Source organism: Melanostigma gelatinosum (genome assembly GCF_949748355.1).
Source record: "Melanostigma gelatinosum genome assembly, chromosome: 18".
Lineage (NCBI taxonomy): Eukaryota > Metazoa > Chordata > Actinopteri > Perciformes > Zoarcidae > Melanostigma > Melanostigma gelatinosum.
This window is the reverse complement of record NC_136651.1, coordinates 18104729-18119356: the sequence shown is the minus strand read 5'-3', so window position 1 is coordinate 18119356 and position 14628 is coordinate 18104729. Positions and strand designations below refer to the sequence as shown.

The following is a 14628-nucleotide window of genomic DNA, read 5'->3' as shown; positions in this document are numbered from 1 at the left end:
CTTGTTATATGCAGTCTATTGTTTTAGAAAGGGACTGTGCAATTTCCGGGAAACGCTAGCTAGGTTTTCATTCATTATGAATTTGTGCCTGAAAGCCCAAGTTAAGGGCCTGAAAAGCTAAACTAATCGGTGTTACATCGAAAACCACCCTCCCCGTTTTTCCGCCGGGTTGCATGCGCGCTGAGGTTCCTAGCTGTCACCAGCCACCTAATCTCATTGTACCGGAGTCCATATGAAGGTGAGGGAGGTGTCGCGTAGTTCTCCGTTTACCTGAGACACCTGTGCTCCCTGTGTTGTTAGCACACACACACTCCCGCCCTCCGGCCGCGAGAGGACGAGAACCCGACCGCTACAAGGTCAGTGACGAGAGTGAGACAAAGCTAGCCGCGGCTAACAAACGTGAACTTATTAACAAGCTAACGTGAACAGGAGGACACGGTTAACACCACTTGCCACGTCCCAACAGCGCGTGCCTATTGTATTTTGGTTTAAGTGGACATTTTAGGTTTCTGTCAATTTACACGTTACTGGTGCTAGCGTCTCGTGTAGCCGGTGATACCCGCTGTTCATTTCACTTTTTTATACCTTGTGTGAAACAAGTGTGCTTGGTTCTTTTTGTGAGCTGTAACGTTACTTCTGTCACCTCTGTGCGTGTCCAGAATGAAGAGGCTCCGGGTGCTGTGGCTGCTCCTCTGGATGTGCGCGGTGTACGCCGTGGGCATCTACCTGTTCGTCGGTGGCTTCCTGCTGGTGAGGCTGGAGGTGAACAGGACCAGCACCTGCGGGGACGTGCTGCAGCCCGGAGAGGAGCCGGAGGACTTCTGCCGCGTGCGGCCGCGTTTCCGCCGGGCCGTCCTCCTCATCGTCGACGCCCTCAAGATCGACTTCGCCTGGTTCGACCCCAACAACGCGGCGCCCCGAGCCTACGAGAACAAGCTGCCCGTGCTGGAGGAGACGGTCTCGTCCAGGCCCGCCCACAGCCGCCTGTACCCGTTCCGCGCGGACCCGCCCACGACCACCATGCAGAGGATCAAGGGCTTCACCACCGGCTCCCTGCCCACCTTTGTGGACGTGGGCAATAACTTCGCGTCCACCGCCATCCTGGAGGACAACCTCATCCACCAGTTCGGGCAAGTGGGTGAGTGACACAGTTGTGTCCGAGACATTTTAGATGAAGTGCCAGAGCAGTCCATGGTTTAAAATATGAGTGAGGACAAAAAGACTGCACCTCTTTATTTAATTTATTTAGCAGGTTTAATACAGGATAATTAATTCAAACACATGTTACAACAAGGGGAAGAAAGAAGGCTAAATTAAAGACAAACTGTATTAAAGATGCACATGAAACAAAAAAAAGATCTTCGAAGCCGGGAAGGATTATAAAATGATTCTTTGTTATCGCACTTGTTATTTCCATACAGAAGGGATTTCTTTCTGCTTGCGTCATACTTAATGAACACTCAACATCTTCCACAAGTCCAGTTTAAAATGTAAGCTTGAAGATGTGTTGGTCGTATACATACAGAGTCATAGCGACGTCGTCTGGATTTGTTCTCCCCTCACAGGCAAACGCGTGGTGTTCATGGGCGACGACACGTGGGAGAACCTTTTCCCGAAGAAGTTCCACCGCTCTCTGCCCTTCCCTTCCTTCAACGTGAAGGACCTGCACACGGTGGACAATGGGATCCTCCAGCACCTCTACACCACCAGTACGTGTTCACATCTTAACCTCTGCGCCGTCCTTGTGCTCTGCTCGTGCCTCACACCTCTCCGTCTGTTGGTTTCTGACAGTGGTGGGGGACGACTGGGAAGTCCTGGTCGCCCATTTCCTCGGAGTGGACCACTGCGGCCACAGGTTCGGCCCCGACCACCCGGCCATGGCCGACAAGCTCACCCAGATGGACGGCGTCATCAGGTCAGACCGCAGGCTTGATCTAACAATGGCTGCAAATGATTGGGTTCCACAGCCGAGACATCGTGAGGCTTTATTGCAGGAGCCCCGAAGTTTTTCTCTAACCACCTTCATGTTTATTCCCCTCCAGGTCTGTGATGGACCGCCTGCAGAACGACACCCTGCTGGTGGTGATGGGGGATCACGGGATGACGGACACCGGCGACCACGGCGGAGAAAGTCAGAAGGAGACGGACGCCGCCATCTTCCTCTACAGTCCCTCCCCTCTGTTTTCCGCTCCGCCGTCCCAGGTCGGTGGTAGAGTAGCAGCCTTCTCCACAGGTGGTTTGACCGTGAGGTGATTGGTGAAGTCAGTGCGAAGGAGGGACATGCACAGGATCATTTTATATTGTGTTAGAGAGCTCGGTAAGATGAGCTCCAAGCAAACAGATCAGTCCTTAAACAATGCTAATAGTCAAAATGAATCACAGGTACAGTATCTATAAAAGAACCATAATCAACTTCCCGTTCTAACCCTCGTTTTAATTGAGTAAAATAATAATCTGACACTGAAGAAACAAAGGGTTTATAACCAAGTTTATAACTACGTCTTAATTAATAATAACCACACTGTCTTGCAAAAGCGTAGCCGTTCTATGAACGACTAAGAACAGAATTATAATTCAACCATGTGATGACAGCGGCAGTCTCTGCTCAGTTAGACTCATTTCCTGTTCCTGTCGCTGCTAAGTGCCACAATCCGGTAATCCGGTAACCAGCTGTGAGTGAAATGCAGTTGGAGACATGAGCACGGTGTCAGACTGCTGAGAGTTTACACAACAAAGTCATTATGTTCTGTGAATAACTAGCAGAAAGAAAGCTTTGACTCCCGGACACGGCTGGACGGGCACTTCCACAAATCCCTTAATTTGATGCTGGCAGGTGGTCTCCGCCTTCTCGGGGATAAAAGTGAACTTCACCTCTGATTTGCATAAGCGCCGTGTGATTGAAGCGTTGCATCATTGATAATGGAATATCACGGGTTACACAGAACATGAGTGATAATGAGACACGATGAGATACGGAGACGCTCACTTGTTCATCAGCCGGTTATTCCTCTCGGGCAAATCCACCGACCCCACTATGAAGAGTGGGAGGGGACGGCTTGAATTAACCGTTATTTGGTCATGAACTGCTCGCGGTTGAAGGACCACGCTGACCTTTGGGAGATCTGTGCAGTGAGTCGCTCACAAAGGTCTCTGGGAGGTTTCTCTGTGCTTGCAAGTATTGTAATTATCGGCAGTTTAGTCTGTGATTACATCATTCATTGCCTGCAAAAAAAAACTCAATTAGAAACTGTAAAAACAAAGTTGCTCAGTTAATGTATAAACACAAAAGTTACTTTTAAGTCTCACGGGAAGAAAAATATTCTGCTGCTGATAATGAATTCAGTATTCATATTATTTATTCATTGTTCTCTTAATTAACTAAGGCTGGGTCATGAGCAGCAACAAGAACTTTGCCAATGCTTTGTAACTTTAGCTGAACAGCTCCCCCATCTGGCCACACGTGGTAATTGCAAGATGATGGTATATTGATTTTGCTCTCTTAATCAGCTGCTGTAGAGAAAAACAATAAATCATACAATCAGTGAACATAATGCTTCATTTATGTCAGTTATACAGACTTCTATCTAATGTTAAGTCCTGAATGCAATGATTTCTTATGAATTCAACTTTTTAAATTATTTGTTCTTCATTTGAAACTAATTTGAATTTCCTTACTTTTAAGTTAATGCAAGTCTTCAACAATTATTTGTGCCAATCTTCCTGTCACATTACGGTCCTCTGATCACGATCCTTTTCTTTTTACTTTCCTTGTGTTTGTAGAGTGAACCGGATGTGGTGCCCCAGACGGACCTGGTCCCCACCCTGGCTCTGCTGCTGGGGGTCCCCATCCCGTACAGCAGTGTGGGGCAGGTTCTCTTGCCCGTCTTCCCTCCTCATGGGCAGACGGAAGACGCAGTTGGAGGTCTCACCCAGCTGGAGGCGCTGTGGATCAATGCAAAACAGGTAGAACGCTCAGTTAAAAAGGGCCTCCAACACAGGAAACACTGTCAGACTTCGTGTGTGTGTGTGTGTGTGTGTGTGTGTGTGTGTGTGTGTGTGTGTGTGTGTGTGTGTGTGTGTGTGTGTGTGTGTGTGTGTGTGTGTGTGTGTGTGTGTGTGTGTGTGTGTGTGTGTGTGTGTGTGTGTGTGTGTGTAATTTCACCTTTTGTGACGGTTCTGTTTCTGAAGGTCAACCGTTTCCTGGAGACGTACTCCGGCATGGCCAAAGACATCCCAGCGGAGAGCCTCTCTCAGCTGAAGGCTGAGTTCTCCCGCCTCTCCTCAGAGTACCTCGCCACGGTGCGACAGGGTCGGCCCCCCTCCCCCCAGCTGGCTGCCTCGCTGCAGGCCTACCTCACCTCGGTCAGGGACACCTGCCGAGCCACCTGGGCTCGCTTCAGCCCACTCAAGATGGCAGCAGGTCTGGCCATCCTGGCGTTCGCCTGCCTGACATGTTTTGTCCTGTCCGAGCTGTCCCTCGCGCTGATCAGGGAGGACGGCCCCGGACTGCGGGCCCCGGTCGTCGCGGCGCTGATGGCGGGGGTGTGCGCAGCCGTCGGTCAGCTGAGCGCGCGGGGCTACGTCGAGGTGGCGTGGTGCCTGGCCGCCGGCGCCCTCAGCTCGGAACTGCTCTTCCTCTGGAGAGCGCGCCGATTCGGAACCGCCGCAGCGGAAATGAACGGACCTAGAGCCAGCTGGCTGACCCCGCGGCGCCTCCTCGCCCCCCCTCTCCTGGTGCCGCTCCTCCGCTGTGCCTCCCTGTTCTCGGACAGCTACGTGATCGCAGAGGGCCGCGTGGTGACCTTTCTGGTGTTCTCCCTGGCTCTCTATATTCCCATCCGTCTCAACTGGGACGGCCTGCTCCTGCCCCCCAGCCACGACCCCCTGAAGGCAGCGGGGTTGCTGCCCTCCCTGGCCCTGTCCCCGTCGACCGTGAGGAAGGAAAGCGGCACCCTCCTAGCCTGCTTGGGGCTTCTGGTCGGCAGCCTCTACCTCTCCCTCTCCTTCCACGCCTGTCGGGAGGAGCAGGGCTCCTGCCAGCCGTCCCCGTTCCTCTCGCCCCTCTCCCGGTTGCAGGACAACCGGCTGAAGAACCTCCACTACGTCCTCTCCGTCTTGGCCCTGGGCCTGTGGACGTATCTGCTGCGACGCTGCCTCCGCCATTACGGCAACCTCAACTCCGCAAGCGGGACGGTGTTCGCGGCCCGCTGGGTCCTCCTGCTGCTGTCCGTGTGCCTGGCGCTCTACTGGGCCGTCAGTGCCACCCCAGAGGACAGCTTCAGGAATCTGGCCGAGCTGATCGGCCTGGCCCAGCTGGCCCTCCCCAGGGTCGCCTTCTGCCTCCTGGGACTGGGGCTGTCCCTGATCTGGCTCGACCCCCTCACCGTGTTCGCGAAGACCAGGGCCTCGGCCCGCAGCGCGTCCCTGCCCCCGCCGTGCTACCGAGCCAGCACGGGCATCAGCCCCCAAGCCGAGCTGCACCACCTCATCCCGCAGATCTACCAGCGCATGCGTCGCTCCCTGGACGACGGAGAGGCGAGCGGGGGCGTGGAGGCGGACGGCAGGCCCGCCGTGGAGGCCTACGGACTGGGGACGGTCTACTCAGCCCCTCTGCTGCTGTTCTGTGGCCTGCTGGGGATGGGTCTGCTGCTGCTGCACCCGGAGGCCATGGCTCTCTCTTTCCTCCTGCTGCTGCTGGAGATGGGGGCTCTGCTGCACATTCACGCCTCCTCCACCACCCTCAGTGGTCTGCACGGAACGTGTCCCGGTGAGATTCTCACCATCTTGTTCATTCTATGCTTTGTTCGGCCATTGTGACACGTCCTGAGCATCTCTGATCTGATTTGTTTCCCTCAGGTGGCTTCAATGTGCCCTGGACTCCAGTGGTGCTGTGGTCGCTGGCTGCCACTCAGTTCTTCCACGCCACGGGTCACCTCCCCACCTTCCCCTCCATCCAGTGGGGCGCCGCCTTCGTGGGGTTCCCCGACGGACACACAGGCACCGTGCTGCCCGCCTCCCTGGTCACCCTCAACACCTTCGCCTCACACATCTTGTTCTCAGGTAGATATAAAGAGAGAAGCAGCAACACATACAAAAATAAATCAACTGTTGCATCTGCAAAAGGAATAGGACTGAGCTGGACAAAAGGCTAGCTAGAATATTTTAAATACATATCATTCAAAATGCATACAATACAGCGTTCTAAAAGCATGTTGTATACAGTTCAAAAAACACAATTTTCACTGTGAAATCAAGAAAGGCAGGACATGAAACTGAACGAGCACCCCGCTGATTCCCATTTGTGTCCACGTCTCATTGCCGTCAGCGGGTTGCCCGTTGCTGCTATTCTGGCCCCTGGTGTGTGAGGTGCGTGGGAGCAGGGCAGGAAGAGCCTGCGGTGAGGAGGGCGAGGACGCCGCGATGGAGATGAGGCTCAGAGAAAACCCCCAGCAGTTCAGCTCGGCCCTCCTGCAGCTCTCCACGCGCTACCTCTTTATTCTCGGAGCACAGGTACGCCTCTCCTCCGCTCAGCCGGCCCCGTTCCATTCCGTGTCCTGATCACATGGCGAGAGTCATTGTTTCCCGCATCTCTTCTCAGGTCTTTGCGTCAGTCTGTGCCGCTGCTATCCTCAGGAGACACCTAATGGTGTGGAAGGTTTTCGCGCCCAAGTAAGTGCCCCAATGGACTTTACCGCTCACACAGGCTCACTAACAGGAAAGGCTTTGTCAGGATGTGGACACGGTGCAACCGCTAACACAGGAAATGCACATTAGCGAGAGTCTACTTTACCGCAGACGACCACTAAGATACACATATTTACACTTGCTTATCTTAAAAGGCAGAATTCCTAGCTTTTTATTTATTTATTTGTAAGCATGGTATTTTGCTTGTAGAAACATTGAGAAATATGCAAAACAAATACAGATTCCTTCAATATTTTTCAATAAGCATGTTAACATATAGAACTTGAGAAATAGGTGTTTGGAGTTGGAACTACTTGTTGAAATGTCATATTGTTACATCTTGTACTGCACAGCCGGTTGGGAGATGATTACAGAACATTGAGGTTTGAAAACGGGCAGAGTTGGACTGTTAAGTTGAAGTTTGGCGCTACAGAGCCGCGTGTTTTCTCCTTCCAGGTTGATGTTTGAGGCCTCGGGGTTCCTGGTGAGCAGCGCGTCTCTGCTGATCGGGGTCACACTAGTGCTGCGAGTGGACGTGGCCGTGAGCCGCTGGTTTAAGAGACTCATCCCCGACGCCTCCAGGTAGCGACGGCAGTGCTGCTGCTGCACCACGGACCCCCACCAGAGCTCACTGTGCCACAGAGAAAACGGACACGGCGGTGTCACTGGAACGTCTTGTTTTTTTTGGGTTTTTTTTACTTGGATCCTTCACAATAAGACAACATTGCCATCTGTGTCTAGGATCCCCACAAACATGTCACGGGAGGTTGCCACTTGTTGTAGCTCCGTTGGGTTACGTGGTGCATTACTGACCCCGCCTCCTCTTCAGCCAGAGGAACATCAAATCTCACACTGACTGCATCCTGAGTCACATTGAAGATGTTTTCTTTACAAATATGAGACTATAAGCTTGTATACCGCCTCACTCGGCTCATGAGGTTGAAGGCTTTTATGTAACGCTGTCGGAGAAGGAACAGCAGTTTCTGAATGTCTCTCCTAAACTCCTGTTTTCTGAACTTGGAGGAAACCTTTCGAGGCCAGACAGACGGTGCAGCGGCCAAAAGAGCTTCAGATCCATACAGGAAGCAGTGTACACTCGTTACATAACGGTCACAGCTGGATAGCAACAGCCTTTAAACAAAGATCGGCCTGTTGCAAGTTGAATATAAAGAGAATAAATAAATAAAATGAGCACCCGATGTCTGTCGCTGCTTCATGATCTACTTGTAAGCAGATCTGTGCCATTTGGTGAAATCCATCCAAAGTGCTGGAGAAACATTTCCATTTTTGTTTTGTATTTTTTGTATTTTCAAGATGTTGAAATAACATCTGGTTACTGCCAATTCACAAAGTATTGCTGTGAACTTTTTTTATTTTATTACACAGTTTTGGGTTCTTCATTGCTTCCGATTCCTGTTTATAATTCAGATTCTTTTCATCACTAATGATACATTTAAAAAATAACTAAATCTCAAATTAAAGTTTCATCTCAACTCGGCCTCGTGCCTAGCTTTGGCCAACGCCCCTCCCCTCCCCCTATGATGTCATTACGTTGACGTAATTAAATCCCAGAAACGCTGGCAGTTGATTTATTTGTGCAGCAGGTCTGAGTCCGTGTCCGGCGTGCAGCAGCTGCAGCTCGTTAGCTACTGCATGACTGTGAATAAGCTCCAAAGCAATCGTACTGATGGTTGTACGGGAGCGACTGGTCCTCTAGACCAGTGATTTTCAACCTTTTTTGAGCCGCGGCACACTTTTTACATTTACAAAATCCTGGGGCACACCACCAACCAAAATGACACAAAAAGACACTAACACAGTACATATAATACATATAGTTAATAATATAGTTTCTAAATGTATTTGTACTCACTTAGTGTGAAACCTGGGCCTGTTTCGATGAACACAACATGGATATCCTGGCAGGAATGGTAGAAAGACACACACGAAGCTCTTCCTCAACAGCTCTCAGTCTCTCTCTGTTTTTAGTTTTTATCGCTGTCAAGCTTGAGAAGCTCAGCTCACACAGATATGTGGTTGAAAACGGGAGCAATGTCAAAATAGCTTTGTTGGCCAGAATGGGGAACTCCTTGGCAACAGCTAACCAAAAACTGTCCAAAGGAAGATCAGCAAAGTTTAGCTTTAAACCACGATCTTGTTTCAGTTCAATGAGTTCCTCTTGCTCCGTTAAAGTCATGTCCTTTCCAGCAACGGATGCTGAGCTGTATGGGTCCCTAACCCAGTCAAGGCATTCTGTGAAGGCTGAAGAGAAATAAAATGACAACTTCTCCTCCAGAGTTTTCAAATGTTTGCCAATCACCTCGCACATTGCAGCAGTGTTGCCATCCTGCAGTTTCTCGGTGAGTGGGAACATCTCAAGGTTGCCACGCTGCACATGTTGTTGCCAGAGCTGCACCTTTAAACGGAATCCGTTCATTTTGTCAGTGCTTGTAAGCAGGTTTTCATTTCGGCCTTGCATCCGTGTGTTCAGTTCATTCAGATGATGAAATATATCAGCCAGCTTTGCACACCACTGATCACTTGCAAGCAGCTTTGAGAAATCGGGCCTCTCGTCTGTCAGAAACACTTTAAGTTCCTCTCGGAGCTTATACACACGGGTCAGCACTTTGCCGCGCGACAGCCACCGGACCTCCGTGTGGAGCAATAACACTTTATGTTCCGCTCCCATTTCCTCACACAGAGACGCAAATAAGCGAGATTTCAAAGGTCGCGTCTTCACAAAGTTCACTAAGCGCACAACATCATCCAACACAGGACCTAGATCTGCTGGTAAGGTCTTTGCAACGAGGGCCTCGCGGTGCAAAAAAACAGTGCGTAACAGTAACAGCTGGGTTTCTTTCTTTGACCCGAAGCCTTTGATGCGCCCGACCATGGCTGCGGGACTTTTTTGTTTTAGCTACGAGTTCAGCAACAAGGTAGCTAGCTTTGAGGGCTCTCTCGTTTACCTTTGTGGTTTTTCTCAAAACAGTTGCCTGTTTCTCATTGTTTGTACGTAAGCGTACAAAATAGTCCATCGACTTGTTTTGAACGGAAGGGTGTTTCGTTTGGAGATGGCGTTTAAGCTTGCTTGGCACCATGGCGCTATTGGATAGCTTCTCACCACACACCAAGCACAGCGGACTCGGTGCCGTTGCATCCCCGGTGAACGTAAATCCAAATGAAAGATAGCTTTCGCTGTATTGCCTCGAGCTCACCGTCTTGTCTTTTTTCTTTTGTCGACCACTCATACTTGGGCCTTCATCTGGGTCAGAATTTTGTCCAGGGCCCTGTTCGGCATTTGCATTTTCCCTTCTCAAAAACTTCTCCATCACTGTCACCTTTTTTTGTTTTTGTTTTTCATCACTGTCACTTGCTCGTCTTGCTTTGATCCCAAACTGTCACTGTCACGTGTCGCGCAGCACTAACTCTATTGTCTTTACAGGTATTTAAATCCCTCTGCTGCCACCCACTGCCATAGAAGAGTATTACATTATCTGCGACACTTTATTACAGCACAGACACCCGACAATGGTTAATTAGGTGATATTAGAAAATTTCCCACGGCACACCTGACGATCTCTCGCGGCACACTAGTGTGCCGCGGCACACCGGTTGAAAATCACTGCTCTAGACTGCTGTAGTGATGACCGGGCACTTTTTCCTCTTTTAAAATGTTTAATATATTAATATCAGATTTTTAAGTTTTTCATTCTGTAAAATGTAATAAAACTTTTTTACGTGACGTCTTCCCCGTTTCAACTTTATTTATTGTTGCAGCACGAACTCTTTCATACGGTGCTCAAAAGTGGTATTTAATGTTTAGTTTATTGATCCGAGGACTTGATGGAGGAGACGATGCTGCCACAACTGTTTACTGCCCATCAGTCACGGCGCTTCATTCATTATTCACCGGAGCTCTTCCACATTTCCGCTTCCCATAAGTCTGGAAGTCGTCAAACATCTCACTTCTACCAAAGGTCAAAGGTCATATTCAAGACATCTTCTGTTGCCTCGGCCTGCCTGTAACCTGCTTTTAATAAACTCGCAATAATGAGTGAGGCCAGGAGTTTAGTGAGACATCTGTGTATTTACACCCTCCAAGGCCTACAGCTGTAATATTGCAGCACCTGTGGTATGTCCCCCCCCCCCTATTCTAAAGGTGTTTAATGATAGAAAACAAGTATAATCCACATGATTTAGAGGGATTTGTTTTTAATGTAGAAAAAACACATGTGTATCACTGGTATACACCCAAAAGGTCCCATCACGAGTCAATGAATATTTTATATGGCAATACACAGTGTATTCATACTGTATGTGTACATATGTGTGTTATGGGTTAACTATGTAGTGCTGCAGGAATGAGTCCTAAAACTCTGAAATGAGTCAGCGCTTCAGGTTGACCTCCATGAGAAGTTGAATGGGTTTTTGGTTCAATGCCTGAAATAAGTTCTGTGCTTCTGAGTTGAAGAGATTTAACAGTTTTGTTGTATTAAAATGAATTTTTAAGATACGAGTATTCTGATATTATTGACTCACAATACATGGACTCTGTTCATTTGGAAGAGGTTTGCTGAAGATGCCGTAAACGGGAGGGAAATAATCCACATCCATAAAAATCAATGCTCTGCTTTCAGATTGATAAATGCAAATGACAGAATACCATTCGACCATCTCCGCTGCATGCTGATCCACCGGAGACTATCTCAAAGTGTCCAGTTGCCTGGAGAGAATGGGATGGACGGGGTACTGTGTGGGTGGGATGTTTTCTACATGAATTTCATCATTCATGATAAAAAAAACCCTGTATGAATTCAATAAATCAATATTCAAACAAGTGTATTTTTACGTCTTGTAGTTATCATTTGCGCTAGAAGAGGGTGCCAGAGCATCAACAGGATGACTGAACCTTTTGAAGGAAACCGCTCCCCTTTTACAGTGAATGTAATGTTTGTTATTCAGCCATTTGAAAAGTGTGATGGAACAAACTTTTTCATAACTGAGGAGAAAATCGTATTGTTCTTTTGCTGGAGGATATTCCTTAGAAAACTAAATCTTTACAGTGATGCATATAACCAGGTCTCAGTGAGTCACATGTCCACAGAGAGAAGGAAAATAACTCTGGCGGTAGCAGGTAAGTGCAACAGAGCACAAACCTGAATTCAATCTCTTTATAGAGGCTCTAATTAGGCCAGGCCCCTCCCACTTCCTGCTCTTCCTCCCACCCGACCTGCTCTTCACAGCAATGCATTTAACAAGTGGACACACGGCGTCTCCGACATGTCCGAAACTCACCATAAACAAGTACATAGAGCGTCATAGTTCAAAGCTTAGAGCCGCCAATCAATCGTAGCTTTTTGACGAGTCGGAAGTGAGAATGCTCGGATGGATTCCACCAGAAAAAGCTCCCTGTGAGAATGGTTCCAGTAGTCGTGAAACAGGAAACCTGAACTATCTACTGTAACCATTCACAAGGCGGAAGCTTAACAACCAAGACATGTTGGAAGGAACCACTTCAGCCATTAACACTTGTGTCAGAGGTTCATTAGAAATGCTGCGTTTGTGTTATGTTGTATCAAGTACAAAAAGAGTTTCTCTTCACACCAGTTTGGTGTGTTTTAGCAATAATTGGTTCAAGCCAAACAACTCAAATAGAAAAAAAAAACATCACGGCGCTCTTTGAAGCTTTGGATGTCTTATTATTTGGGATGTGGAACACCATTACGACCGCGAAGCCGTGGAACAGCTTTCATTCGAAGCATCAGCGCTCCTCTAATTGCTCATCATTATCAGATGAACATGCCCTTTGGACAACAACCCCGGCATTTCTGCTTGCATCGACGATTAAAGTCGGACCAATTTTGGTTTATGGGGATGGAAAACAAAAATCATCCGGCTGCCCTCTGATGTCTTGCACTCTGGAGAACGGCTTCATCTTTCCACAGGGGGGGACCGGACGTAAAAAACTGTTTCGATGATATCAACCATCGCTTTGTGGAGCTCCTCCGACGAGAGAGAATTTGATGCGTAGTGTGCGGATTCAGCCGTCACGCCACTTAACTGAGGCTCAGATACAGGACCTGTAAAAAAGGCAAAAACTTTGAGTCCAGAAACTTGGTGTTGCAAAAGTTAGCTGTTGTAGAGGAAGCGAGTTGTTTACTTGTGTAGAGGTGATACCAAGAGGGAAGTACAACATTCAAAATGTTAGTTCATGGAAAATAATCCCCCCCCCCCCCCCCCCCTCACCATATTGCTGTTCTGAATTTTGCAGGAGCAACAGTGATCTGGGGGCTGATGGCAATGACATCAGATTGCAGCGCATGCATTGTTTCATTTGAATCCCTTTTCCGTGTGAAATCCAGCGCGGGAATGGCGGAGTCCGCTACCAGCAAAGAAAACTACCACTTAGAGAGGTAATTACAGAATATAGATACATTGAATTGCCATTGCTGAAAAATACAGGCCATAGATTGCATGAAAACAAGGTGTGAATTCAGGAAAATCTTAAAGATTATGACTGAAAAAAAAGAAAGTCTGTCGGCTAATGGTGGCTGATGTCTTCTTTGAATAATGAGAGAGAAGAAATGCTGTACAATCACATGTTTGACCTATTTTAACATGAATAGATGTGTGATGACAACCCAATAATGTCACATTGCACACATTTCCAGATGATCAAACAGTCATCAACAAAATATGAATACAAATAATCGATATATATATATATATATATACACTAAAGACACTGTATAAAATCAAAAGTTGTGCGACGAGGAGTGTTCTTCAGTGGCTGCAGTTATTTCAGCTTCGTCGGGTCATTTTCACATCATTCTGTATTCTGCCTCAATAACAATGCGATGCACTCTGCTCTGGTGAAAAGAAAAAAAAACTTTGAAGAGACATTTTACTCAGCAAGGTTGTTTAAAAAAAAAAACGGGAACAGTATGTTTCTAGCTGGAGCTTCCAGTGATAAGAAGACAATTAATACGTATTTCTACATTTACCAGATAAGCTGTGAGTTCACAGGGGTGTTTGTTGAATTCAATTTCACACACTTTAATTGGATTTGCTCTCAGAGATATCAGACCTTGTGACGATACATGGGCCGCATTCAAAATTCTTACCTGATTAACCTTTCCCTGATCTGTTACAGGCCTAACCCCCAGCCCTCAACTGAAACTCTCTCACTCTCACACTCACTCACACTAAACCTTGTACCTCTGTACTTGTGAGGACCCTCACCCACAGAGAGTTGCCTAACCATAATCTTAATTTAAATCTAATTTTAAACTGAACCTAAAACAGTCTTTGTCAGTGGCGACCGGCCAATAGAGGGCCACAGGGCCTGGCCCCACCCACCTTGAGCCACAAAAAACAATTATAATATTATTAATTTTCTTTTTTTTTAAATAATATTCATAAATTATACAAATTGTCAATATTTGTGTTTTTGAGCTATGTAATATACCCAGTAATATTTGTAAAATAGGATATCTGCCCAATATAAATGCTTTTCCCTGCTTGTCCTCTCCGTGCACGTGCTGGGGCCAGATCGATTTGGCCCAAGGAAGACGGGTCTAATAAGCAGCTTAGCCAATCACTGATTCAAGAAATAAATGAGTGACTTACAATTTAGCCAATCAGCGCCCTAAAAAAGACTTCCGGGAGGACCAGACCCTCCCGGAAGTCTTTTTCTCCCGGAGTGCCCGTGTCTAGTTCTCATCTCGCGTGTTCTCGCTACCCAGCTGGACGACGGTCACCGGCTTGCGGTAAACACAACGAGGAGGTGGATAAAAACCGGCACATTTTATCAAAAATATTTGATTGTGTCAAGTTTTGTTGGGCTTTTGAGTTGGCTTTGCGTGGGCATGACGAGACCCTGGCGTGTTCAAGGGACTGGTGGATTTAGTTGCGTCCCTCGACGGTGTGCTGGAGGAGCACCTG

General features: G+C 47.9%; 1 protein-coding gene across 1 annotated transcript; it reads left to right on the top strand.

Moving 5' to 3' along the window:
- Positions 1 to 233: 233 nt before the first annotated feature.
- On the top strand, positions 234 to 8416 carry pigo (phosphatidylinositol glycan anchor biosynthesis, class O). The gene is given in 12 exon segments (XM_079290023.1): positions 234 to 356; positions 660 to 1138; positions 1566 to 1709; positions 1792 to 1915; positions 2043 to 2202; positions 3781 to 3963; positions 4189 to 5781; positions 5784 to 5834; positions 5838 to 6060; positions 6326 to 6510; positions 6599 to 6669; positions 7141 to 8416. Coding segments are annotated over 11 exon segments (3342 nt in total). The 5' UTR covers positions 234 to 356; position 660; the 3' UTR covers positions 7271 to 8416.
- The last annotated feature ends 6212 nt before the right edge of the window (positions 8417 to 14628 follow it).